The 12,399-nt window shown below is 41.5% G+C and overlaps 1 protein-coding gene across 4 annotated transcripts in view; it reads right to left on the reverse strand.

Annotated features, from left to right (window-relative positions):
• slc4a11 (solute carrier family 4 member 11) overlaps positions 1-12,399 on the reverse strand; it is a 102,001-nt gene that overhangs the window by 5,801 nt on the left and 83,801 nt on the right. For all 4 annotated transcript variants that reach the window (XM_040138230.1, XM_040138228.1, XM_040138231.1 and 1 more), the window contains 6 exons: positions 10,796-10,928; positions 9,055-9,128; positions 6,288-6,516; positions 5,774-5,880; positions 3,207-3,372; positions 1,106-1,279 (listed from right to left, as the gene is read on the reverse strand). In XM_040138230.1, the coding sequence (XP_039994164.1) occupies positions 1,106-1,279; positions 3,207-3,372; positions 5,774-5,880; positions 6,288-6,516; positions 9,055-9,128; positions 10,796-10,928 (883 nt within the window). The remainder of the gene's footprint in view (positions 1-1,105; positions 1,280-3,206; positions 3,373-5,773; positions 5,881-6,287; positions 6,517-9,054; positions 9,129-10,795; positions 10,929-12,399) is intronic.

The following is a 12,399-nucleotide window of genomic DNA, read 5'->3' on the forward strand; positions in this document are numbered from 1 at the left end:
TTTCTTATCAGTGTTCCAGCACATTTCCCATTTGCAAAAGTGTGAATTTAAGGGACCTTGACTGTTGTAAACAAACTAAGGTTATATCCTGATATTTACTGGAATAAGTACGTAAGTCATATAATCCACAGGCCACGTGTCTTGTTTTAAAGTATTAAATGCAGAGGGAACAGACATCCCCGTGTTCTTTGTATTTAATCCTTATATAGATTTTCTATGATTAATTATTGTGTAATTTAAGGCCCACTGACGATCAACATGTCAACACAGCACTGTGTGTGTGGTGGACGGTGTCATCCAAGCTGACCAATCAGTAGTTTCTGATGGTAAATGGCTATGTATAGTGTGACACAAACATCCATCCACCTACAGTAAATTATCCAGAGAAGGGTGAAGCTAGTGAAAGCGAGAGCATTCATTAAATGGGTGGTTCCCGATCCGGCAGTTAAGACCCACACAGGGGTCACAAGATAAATCTGAGAGACTGCGAGATGATTTTGACGTTTCTTACTTTTCTTCCTCTAACCTTTATTTTCTTGAATAGTTTTACCTCTTCTGCCCTCTTAGATTTGTTAAAATGAAAAAATCTTGGAAAAGGGGAAAATAACGTGCAATCTGGGCTTTGGATCTGTCCCTTTGGACTTCAGATCTGTAGAAACCTTTAAAAAGCATCTCAAGACCCGGGTACTTAGACTTACCTTTGTGTAGTTTTATTTCTATTTCTATTATTTCTATTTATATGCTTTTTTTTTTCATCTCAGTTTTTTCTAGAACCACGATCTCTAGTGAGATCTGTTCTTCTAAAAGATTGTCTCCTCTGCCACAATTATCCCACTTGACTACTTAAGGAATCCTGAATGTATGCTGACTATAATTTTGCACGTATCTGTGTTGCCAGAATAATGACCTGAATCCTCTAATCTCTTAAAAACCCCCTCACCTCGTCCACCCGCAGAGAAAATGGTTAGTTACATAGTAATCATGCAATCAGGGAAGAGCAGGATACAGTAGCCTGCGACACTAAATTACAGTCGCCGCACGCTCTGAAGACGTCCTTTAATTGAGTGTCTGATTAGCGCGGGCGGTCAGAGGGCGGGAAACTCACGTCTCGTAGAGATGCCCCCCCTCCACCCGCTGCTCCACGAAAGCCAGCTGGCGCACGTGGAGGGTGGAGTGGGGGAAGGCGGCGTGCATCCAGGGCAACCCCAGCACCGACATCAGGATGTTTATGAGCCCAGAGAGCATCAGGTCCCAGTGATACGCCGTGCCCTTCAGCAACCTGAGGAGCAATGCAACCGTTACACACTGCAGCAACGACGGGCTGAACCACAGCGACCCACCCAAAACCGCACAAGGAAAACAGATAAAAACACGTGCGCACGAGTTCATTTACACACGGAGAGATGCACAAAGAAAAAATCTGCGTACTGTTTTACTCAGAAGTGCACAGACGGGACGGTTGTATACACACACACTCATACACACAGATACAAAGGGCATCATTCTCCTAGCGCAACCTGAAAAATACTCGCTCATGTGTTTCACCAACTCTTCTCATTCAACATACAAGACAATTCACGTACACGTTGTGCCTTCCTTCCGGTTTTCGTTCCAAGAAGAGCATAAATCAGTTCGTCACTAATGATGACAGCAGAAGCCGAGTGAGACACAAGGGTAACCTCACAATAAAAGGAAGACCGTGACCTTTATGAAGCCACATGTTAGTTAAGGATCACTGCTGTGCGTCTTCCCTGCTCCTCCAGCCGGCTCGGCAGGAGGGCAGCGTGTGTGTGTGTGTGTGTGTAAGCATGTGCGTTTTTCTGTGTTTCTTGGGGCAGGTTCACCCTAAAACTGTGAATAGGTTGTGTGACGGTCGGCCAGTGTCTACAGCAATCGCTCTGTGAGGCAATATGGACACACTGATCACGATCCATGCATCCCGCTGACGTGCCCTTGAGCATGGAATTGACACCACTGAATACTGTAAATCACTCCGGATAAGAACTTAAATGCATTAAGTATGAGCCTATAATTAAGTGAAAGCAGGTTGGTTTGTTGGTAAATCCACCTTTATTTTCATTTATTTCCTTTCAACCAAAATGCACAAGTAATTTTTAGGTTTATATTAACTTGCATAATGATGACAGATATTTCAAATAAATAAATAACGAAATAGAAAACAAAGAAGAAAGAGAATGTGACCTGGGCAGGTAGAAAAACTTTCAGAAGGGTTCAATAAATATTTCATTTCAAGACTATGAAAGAAAAAGAAAAATAAGATGTCAGGCCAATCAATGAATGCACTAGATGAAAAAAGAATGAAAAGAGAAAAGTAGGAACAGAAATAGTAAGTCGAGTTTTTCCAGCTTCTGACACATGAGGGATGTGGCGAAGGTTGAATACAGAAAACTGTTTACCAACCTTTTTAATGTTGTTACACCACCTTTAGCTAACAGGAGTCTTTGAATTCTATTTCACTTTATTTTGAATTTTTTGTGTACAGTAAGTAAGATCACAACAGTACCATTTATAAAAGAATATGAAAAGAGTGTCCAACAGATCAATACTCTTGGAGAGCACCCTTTTTCATGCTATGGCAGCCGTTGTTTTGCCTACAGGTGAATTCTTCCTTGTCTGGAACGGACATTTAGATCCAATTAATTTCTCCCCAACAAATGTACAAGATAAGGGTTGAAATTCCATCATTATAGATTTTTACTGTAGGGCTGGTTGACGGTACATCGATGGGGCGCGGATAAGCTCTAAATTGGTCTGTCCAGTGCAAATTTCGAAGAAGGGGGTAAAAGCTCATCATTGCGTTTTGGCTCTGAGGCTTCTTCAGAGCACCATGTTTGTGACGATTGGGCTCAGATGTCAAGTTTATGGCTCGGTTCATCTGCTCTCCCTAACAGACCGGCCAATATCCGGTTGCAGCAGATCCTCAAGTAGGGGTCAGTGGATCCCTAAAGGTCCTTGTTGGCTTTTTGAGGGGTCACAAGGGGAAAAAAAAAAAACATACTAGAACCAACCCACTAAGAAAATGCAGAAGAACTAACACCCCAGGTTTCACCCTCACTACTCATTATCCAGTCTTCTCTATAGACTGTTTTGTAAATTGTGTTTAAAGGAATTGATAACTGAGATGAAACAGATGATGAAATGGGTGCTTTGTAAAACCCTTTTAGGTTTCTGTAACTGAGCTGTACCTGTTCTCTGGTGCGTTGGTCAGCGAGACGACAATGTTCTGGTCGATGAAGATGAGGAGGGCCAGGAGGAAGCCGAGGCCCATGGCGCTGACAACGTTCATCGCCGACAGCCGCTCAAACGGAGCCACGTTGAAGATGGGCCGGTCGTGAACTTTAAAGACTGGAACTGTCCGAAAAGGAAGAAAACCCAATGACCGTGAGTTTAATTTAACATTAAGATTTTTGAGATTTTGCGAATGTTGCCTCCATACTCTGACATAACTTTGTCAGATAACTCTAGCTAACTGAAGCTATCGCTGCAATGTCTGTCGTAAACATCTGCTTATGACAAGATTCTTTTTGTGGGGATGTACAGTAAAGTGTCCTGGGGGGAAAAAAAAAAAAAAAATCAACTGGACAAATTTTGCCCAGTTTTGCCCAGGATTGACTGTCTGAAATTCACTACCACTTCCTCCAGATTTTGTCTTCACAAACATAACTGTCTCTCAAAGTGTTGTGACGACTCATGTTTTCAGACCAGCAATCATTTTCATTTTTAAGAGTGGCTGGATTTTTTTCAAACGCCTGATACCTCAATTTGGACTGTATCCCCTCCAATGCAGTTGAATTAAGTGCGGTCGGTTAAATTTAGCAAGAAGTGACAATACAATAATGGGTCTATTATCTTATGACTTATTGTCTCAGGAGGTAAAGGGACAGAAAATTGGCCAGTCACTTAAATTTAAATTCACTTGAGGGTTTAGCGCTCGTCTCCGTGTATCTGTGTCGACCCCTGGAGAACAGCTGCTGCCTTGGCATCAATGAATGGAGGCTCAAATTGATGCTAAACAATAAAGGATAAAAAACTGAAAATCTCCAATGTGTTTTGGCCTATGCCTTGATTAAGGGACATAAAAAGGTATCAAAGGTACAATAAAGGTATCAAATAAAGGAGGCCTCACAGTTAGAAAGCGTGTCTTGGACGTAAATAGGCCGTAAGTTTGAGCCCTTCGGCAGGTTTGGATCAGAGTCCAAATCCCTAAAATGTAAATAAATATTCCAAACGGTACTAGACTGTCACAAAAAGACAGCTAACAACCACTCACAGATCTTTTTACAATTACTTTCCCTCATTTTGTTCATATTACCGCAATGTCATGAAACTGTTACCTACGAAGAAAACTCTTAAATTCAGAGTACACAATTTTTAGAGCAAAGAACCGAAGTGACTTGCAGTGTTACCAAAAGAACATTTAAACACAGGCATATGTCTCACAACAAACTCACATTATTAAAGTTCAAATAAACACGAATACACATGCAGTTGTCAGAAAGCAGCTCTTTTTTCTCACTGTCACATTCGCCCTAGTTAACAGTGCAGCATCACAACGGCTAATCACTTCATCATTGATTAAAAAGCTGCGAGAAAACATACACGCCTGTGTATTCTGTATAGGGATCCTGACAATTGTAGTTTTTTAGTTTTTTCTACATCTTACATACCTTTTATTATAACATGATAAGAACACACAGAAAAATAGGTTTGGTCTATGAAAAAGTCTGCAGATTCAAATAATACCACACCCCCCCCAGTGTTGTGTTTCACAGCCCGGAGGTTCCCACAGCTTGTTTCAAATCTTGCACCTGCCCAGACCCACATTACTCTATTCTTAGAATTTGTTAATGAAATATACACACGCAAGAGTTTCAGCTAGGACCCTCGTCTTTATCTTCAATGGGGAAACAACTACTAAACCCAAATAGTGTCAGGTCGAAGAAGCGACGACTCTTTGCCTCTGCTCATCCACATCTGAGACAGAGCTTGTTCATGTGTTCGTGGCTTCTCCACACAAAATTAAAATAGATAAAACTAGAAGCAGGAGATTTAATTCTTCCCAGCTCGCAGGCGACATGGATGCCGTGTGCATTTTTCCCTGCAGAGGAGTGGTTCGTCAAATGTGACAGCCGCCTTTATGTTGTAGAGAGCCAAAATTCCCGGGCTCTAAGGGCGAGGGCCAAATAATATCAATACTGGTTCAACTATCTGAGCATAGAAGAAGAATGGAGAAAAAACATCTGCTGGGATGGGAGATACAATTTTACTTCACATCAGTTTTTTTTCTGCTCAGTATTCACAAAACTATATAGACTAGAGGCGCTCATGCTAGCTACTTCCTTGATAATCTGTACTAACAAGGCAAGTACTGATGTAATACATATTTTTAGAAACAAAGATCAATGATAATAGCGAAAAAAAAGAAAAAAAAAAAACTTCATAATAAACGGCACTCTTAACAAAAAATAACCACTTTGCCACAGGAATGTATATTCTGCAATGACTGACAATGGAGTGTGGCACAAACTGTCGAACTAAACAATGAGCAACGTGCAGCAAAGTAGCCTGAGTGACTATCTAATCGAATGGGCAAGCATCTGGGGACCGGGTCAGGGCTTTAAAACGTAAACTTACTTTCCTAAAAGGGGAAAGAAGAGCTGCGGCAGAATCAACACATTCCATCTCATTTAAGATATTTTCAGTTCCCAGGAGAAAATACATAAAACAAATGATAACAACAAATGATACTAACGCTCAATGTCACTGAAAAGGTAGGAGCCGATGAAGGAGAACAGGAGCACTGAGATCGGCAGGGCGCAGTCCGACAGCACCTCCCTCACTTTGGCATGCAGGAACGGACTGAGAGAGAGAGAGAGAGAGAGAGACAAATAATAGAGGAATACAATTACTGTGGACAAGACAAGGACAATGGCTTCACTTCTGACACTGTTTAAGTACCTTGGTCTGCCTTTTGCTTACACAATTGAATCCAGCTTTGAGGTTGATTTGATTACTGGGAGCAATCAGAAGTAGAATATTAATGCTGATTAAATCACGGACTGGAATGGATCCTTCAACAGAAAAGGGAGCTTTGTAAGAGCCCCTCTGGAGAGTTCCTGCACGCTCTGTCACTGCTGACAGTCTTCAGAGTCAAGGCCCACTCAGCCGTAATCGTCCTGGTCAGCAGTGCTCCCGTCCAAACACCATTTAAACTTCTCCAGTGATTTATCTTAAAGAGTGCTGCAGCACTGAGGTACGGTACGTACCTCCTTTTGAACTGGTAGAGGGTGTAGCCCATCCATAATGTCCCGAGCATCAGCAGGAGGCAGAGGACAGGCCTCTCTCGAGTGCACTGGATGAAGGATTCAGGGAGGACATTGAGTGCCAACCCTGCCGCCACTTCACTCCTGTTTCCTCCCAACAAGTCTCCGCCCAGAGGGAAGTCCTCTTTGCTTCCATTAGCCAGCGTCGGGGCATGGTAGTATCTGTGAAAGACTGAATCACACCCACAGCGTTCAGTGAAGCAGGGAAAGGACTGTAAGATTACTGAAACCAACAAAGACTAGAGGCCCCCGCAGGTGACAACTGCTTCAACCAACATATACATATTTTCGGCCACGCTAGCGGCATGGCTGTGGCGATGGCAATGTAGGGCGATAGGTCAGTTGTTCCACTACTTGGGTCTGAACTGATATGTCTCACAACTACTGGATGAGATGTCATGAAATTTCATCATTCATCTTGGCCCTCAGCACGATTTGTAACAACTTAAGCGATCCTTTAACTTTTCCAAATACCAAATATTTGCAAAACGACATGCCCGTCGTAACTGTTTAGTGGTAAGCGGTAAATGTTAGCATGATAAAATGCTAAACAAAGACTGCGAAAATGGTAAACATTATACCAGCCAAACAACAACATGCCAGCTTGTTAGCATGCTTTTGAATTAAAGCGTCGCTGTGTCCAAGTGCAGCCTCACAGAGCCACTAGCGTGGCTGTAGTCTCTTAGTCTTGTTTAGTCTTGGAAGTCAGAAAGAAGCCTATATTGAACAACTGAGTAAACACAGAGGAAAACACCTGGAACGATGGTTAGACTATGATTATGGCCTTGTTGCTCGGCTAACTGTACAACTGGCTGTACGACAAACAAACAACCAGCCTCAAAAACAGTTTGTGTTGTTTATACTGCAGTCAAAACAGAAAAATAGGAAAAATGCTTAATTTAGGTCAAATTTAGGACTGTAAACTCTGCAGGGAGAGCTTGAAGAGAGAGAACACTGATAAAAAGGAGATAAACCTGCTGAGCTGTGGCTCTGCACTAAAACCCGATCCACTGGATCAACTCTAAGATACTCACTCAAGGCACACAGCCTTATTTTGCTTGGTTTTGGACATTTGGCTCACACACACGATACCCTGTCCCAATTACAGTAATAAATATCAGAGAACAGTCGGCGACTGGCTCCGAAGTCAAACGAGTGGAATCCTTAAACACCACGCACTGTATGATTTTGTCATGACGCATATATTGGAACTACAGTATAAGCAACCCACCAATCATAACTGGAGTCTCTTCCTTTAATGAGCATCACATCGGAAAGCTGGGATGTTAAACTCTGTAGAGCAATGCTCCAACTAGTTTAAATAAGAGGGAGGACACAACCTTGCTTATAAGAGTCCACACAAGTAGAAATCTTTTCTATCGTCACTTTCAGTAAAGAGTGTGTGACACGACCTGCATGCACGTCCCTCCGCAGGCCTTTTCATCAAACCATGAAAAAAGTTAGGCAGCAGACAAAGTTGTACAGGAGACTGAACCGCACAACCAAAATGTATTCATTCATATTTCTGGAAAACATTTTGGATTAAAAGTGTCCACAAAATGTCATAGGTTAACGCTGTTGTAATGGCATATGAGCTGGGAGCGTATTTTACAAACGGTTTCTGAAAATGGAACTACTGCACTGGCAATCTCCAAAACAGGACAAAATTGCATACAAAATAAATTACATTCTGCTATCGTCACCTAATTTTTTGGAAACTAAATTGTTTAAAATATTTATGATATATCAAGATGAGGTGCAGTAAAGGCAGGGGTGGTGTAGAATGGCCCCAGGCTGGGTTTGGAAATCTGGATTGATTAATTTAGTACACAGTATCTCTCTCAGCCTCTAAGTCTGCTGACCCACCAGAGTAACAGGGGAACTAATGTATTTTTTCTGTCTCTCCATCACCGGACTCGCTGCAGGGCTCTGTTTCTTACTCCTGGCCAGATGAAACGCTCACCTACTAGGGGTTTGACCTGCCACGGATTTGAATAAAGGCTGCTTTTATTAGACTGGTAAATTAATCAGTTGCTTGAATCATGGTTGTCTCAGAATTGTTTCGCTGTCTTTTATGGTCTATTTTCAGGAAATTAAAAATAAGCTAGTGATTACTGGAAAAGTTTTATCTGGCATCACAAGAATATTCAAAAACACGGTTTGTTCTTCAATAAGCACTACATTTTAAGAGATCCTTCTGCATGACTGCATTCATCTACAGAAGGAAAATAATAATGGGAAATACTATTTGACAGTTTTTAATTAAATGGAATACAAGATTGGCGATTAGTCAACAAAAGACTCTTCAGTCAAGAACAGCCATACTAATTAGCGAGCTGCTCACTTAAATAATAATCTCAAAAATGTAACTACAATATAGTGTAAACTCAAAAGCTTTCAGAGATTTAAAATTTTCTTGATTCACTGAAGCTGGCAGCTTAGAAATCAGATGTCGGCTGACACTTTGCTAAACTAGGACTGGTGACGGATCTGAAAGCGGGTTCAGTATGATGCTGGAGTTATCATTTTTTCTGATTAGTTAGAGCTGACTACAAGCACTTGGTACGGACAGCCAGACTGCCAGTCATGTAGCGGGATGAGACTACAGTAAAAGCAATGTGACCCTTTGAAAACAGCGATGTAAACAAGCCGCAGGCTGAGCCGTGGGAACAAAGAAGAGAGACATCTGTCATGTGTGTCAGGAACTTACTTTTCACTGTGCCTTTCACTGCATCGACCACAAATGCGATGGAAATGAACAGGGCAATGACCTCCTCTGTCGACCTGGAAAACCACAGAAGCATTACTGAAGTGACAATCACGGTGGCTGAAGTATACGTAGTACTGTACACTGAGTCAAAGTGCCAATGGGAAATGAAATAAGAAAAAAATGAACTCATCTTGATGAAAAAAGGTCTGTCCATACTGCTTCGTTTACTTATAAATTACACTTTAATGTAAATAACATTTAAAGGGATAGATTGAGCTACTGTTTGCATTGTAATCTTATACCTTTGTGCGCTGACCTTCAGACATTGTACCTATTAGACGCCACTAGAACTAGGCCTACAGGGCAGATATAATAGGACAAACAAAGGTGAATAATACTAAACTGCAACCGAAAGAAAAATTGTTGGGTTACAGTTTGCGTGCTTATGTTTTCATTAAATGGTTTTATAAAAACCTGAAAATAGGGAAAACAGGTGCTTGTTGCAAAGCTATACCAAAAGTACTCCGGGACGCTAGGGGGAGTGATGGGCGTGATTTGGATAAACGGCAACATTACAGATGCTTTTGTTAATGTACATAACCTACCTTAACCCCTTATTAAGTTTTTATGTTTTTTTCAGGTGAGAAAGTAACCATTAAGATTTCATATATGTTGACAGTTTATCCAGATAATGCCTGTTTGGATATTTACTCTGATGTTTTTGGTGACGCGAGAACCGACTGGTGGTCGAAACCGCCGCTCATCTCAGCAGCTCGCAGTCCAGCTCCCGAGATGACCGGACGGTCACTGTGCGCCGTCGTCCCGGGAGAACAGTCTTATCTCGTCAAGCCCTTCGGCAATTAACCACTGCTCGGTTCTCTGTAGCATTTTGAAATATAAGATTTGTTGCTGCCAGTTTGTCTGAAGGTAAAGCTGAATACATAATAAACATGTTCTATTGGACAGTTTTTCCACATCGCTGCCTCTGTGGACTTTGAGGCTCTAATATGTAAAGATATGTCACCACATTTCAACTATTTATATTATTTTTTTAATATCTATTACAGATTGGATAATAGGGTGTACCTTTTACTACACTCACTGTAAATTAACCCCCCCCCGATAATCTTTTTAGAAATAAGTCTGTCTGTAACATTGCTGCTTATCTAAACCACCTCCACCAGCGTCCTGGAGCACTTCCAGTAAAGCAATTTGTGTTGAATGTGTTTTCCCTTTTTGAATGTGTTTTCATATTTATGGCATTTCTCGATTTGTAGCGTGTTTCCTTTAATGTTTGTGGTTTCTCTCTTGTATGTGCTTTGTTCTCAGGGGCCACCATATATTAACCCCTGTTACCTTTCGCTCACTGAGTTTAGCCCAGAGAAGGCAGAGGGTATTAAATAGTCCCTATGCTGTATCTGTGGGTGTTGGGTAAAGGGACTTTTCAAAGGGAACCAAAAGGCTAGATCTGAAACTCTGGTGGCTGTCACACAGAGTGGGCTCCACTTTCTTTTAAAAACTGTTTCTTGAAGAAAACAGACCTTTGTGCTGTGTGATTTTGCAGCAGACACCGTCGGGACTACCCAATTTAACATAAAAATTTCTGTTCGACAGAGAAGGAGTCACGCCAACAGAAAATGTAAAACAAAATGTAAGAAGAGATTCAATAAATTGGATTGTACTGGAACGAAAACCATTAAAGAGAGTTAAATGTAAGTTGTGCATGTGCCAAATGCACTACCTTTTGAAGAGCTTCATGAGCAGGCTGACATTGAAGATCCCTCCCAGGATGAGGAAGAGGCAGTTCCACAGACCGATGCAGGCATAGAAAGCTGGGAAGTCAAGGTTGTAGTCATCACAGATTCCTCGGATCACTGCCAGGGTGCACACGTACACAAACACACACATAGAAATGTAAGCACACATCATGAACCATCCTTATTACCAATGTGCTACCACGACCTCAGGACTGTGTTTAACTCCGGTTGATCGATGGCTTCCTTGCTTCTTTTGCTAATGCAAAGGAGGCAGCAGTAACCATGTCAGCCCCCCCAACACTGAACACTAACTCGAACGTCCCCTGGGTTTTAATGTGTACAGACACTGTAGTGCCATCATTGGGCTAGTCTGTGTAAAATTTTAGAAAACAGAAACAAGGTGATGAATTGCTCCTTCCCTCAAAATTCCTCAGAATTCAATCAGTTGCATCTGAAGAACTACATGTGACGGACCAACAAACAAACAAAGAGTGAGCCAACAGAAGGATCGATGTTGACTTAATCAATACTTAATGCTTAATCAATAATTAGAAAAGAAACTAGGTTAATAAGGAACAGTATTGATCACATTTTTATATTCTGTAAACACAGAAATAATTTACAAAATAAGAAAATAAAGACTTTTTGCTACAGCTATTAGTGAAAAACTGAGGAAGAACTTACAGATTTCTTACACACACACACACACACACACACACACACACACACACACACACACACACACACACACACACACAAACACACAGAAAGGGAAAAACTAACACATTTCATTCAGACACAAAAGGGCAAAATAACTGTACTGTATTTGTTAAAGCCGTAACAGTTTAGTTGTAATCTTGAGCAGATTTGTGCGTAGATGAGTTACAACTTTAAAAACAAGCCATTGCTCTGCTCAGACAGGCTGCTGGAAATGTGCTATAATTATCCCCACGAGAATGTGCTTAGTACAATTCTAACCCATTTACTTCAAAGATCATCACAAACCCAACAAACAGCTTTGGTATTAAAACTACATCTTGGCATCGCACTCGCCGCTTTTCCTCATCGCTGCGCGGTTCTGCAGCTTCCAGCCGTCAAGATCATTTAAATTCCAACCAACAAAACACTGCTGTTGGGTAAAAAACACACAACAGTTTATGCGCTGTTGTCTCTCTGGACTGAATATAAAGTTTACATGTTCTCGCATTCAATGAGCGAGTTTCCTGACCCGTACGCCCCTGAAACCAACCATTACATAACATCAGTGAGGGGGGAAAAAAAAAAAGCTAATTTCTTCCTTCCTGAAAAATGTACCTTTCTGTAGATGCAGTATGTGCTTTTTGCTCAACTGCACCAGGAACAATTGCTAGGGGCATATGTGTCAAAACACACCTAAATTAGTCCAAAGGTGCTGTTTTCTGGTAAAGGAGAAAGCAGCTGAGGACGCAAGAGTTTCTAGCTGCTGTTCTACACAGCTGGGTGCATCCTTCTCTTGATTTTTGCCGTAATCTTCTTAGTGCTCCACCCACCCGCAGCCTCCTTTTCAAATCAAACTGTGAAAAGATAAGTGTATTTTGGCGGAGCTGAG

The sequence above is a fragment of the Xiphias gladius genome, chromosome 10, assembly GCF_016859285.1.
Source record: "Xiphias gladius isolate SHS-SW01 ecotype Sanya breed wild chromosome 10, ASM1685928v1, whole genome shotgun sequence".
Taxonomy (NCBI): domain Eukaryota; kingdom Metazoa; phylum Chordata; class Actinopteri; order Istiophoriformes; family Xiphiidae; genus Xiphias; species Xiphias gladius.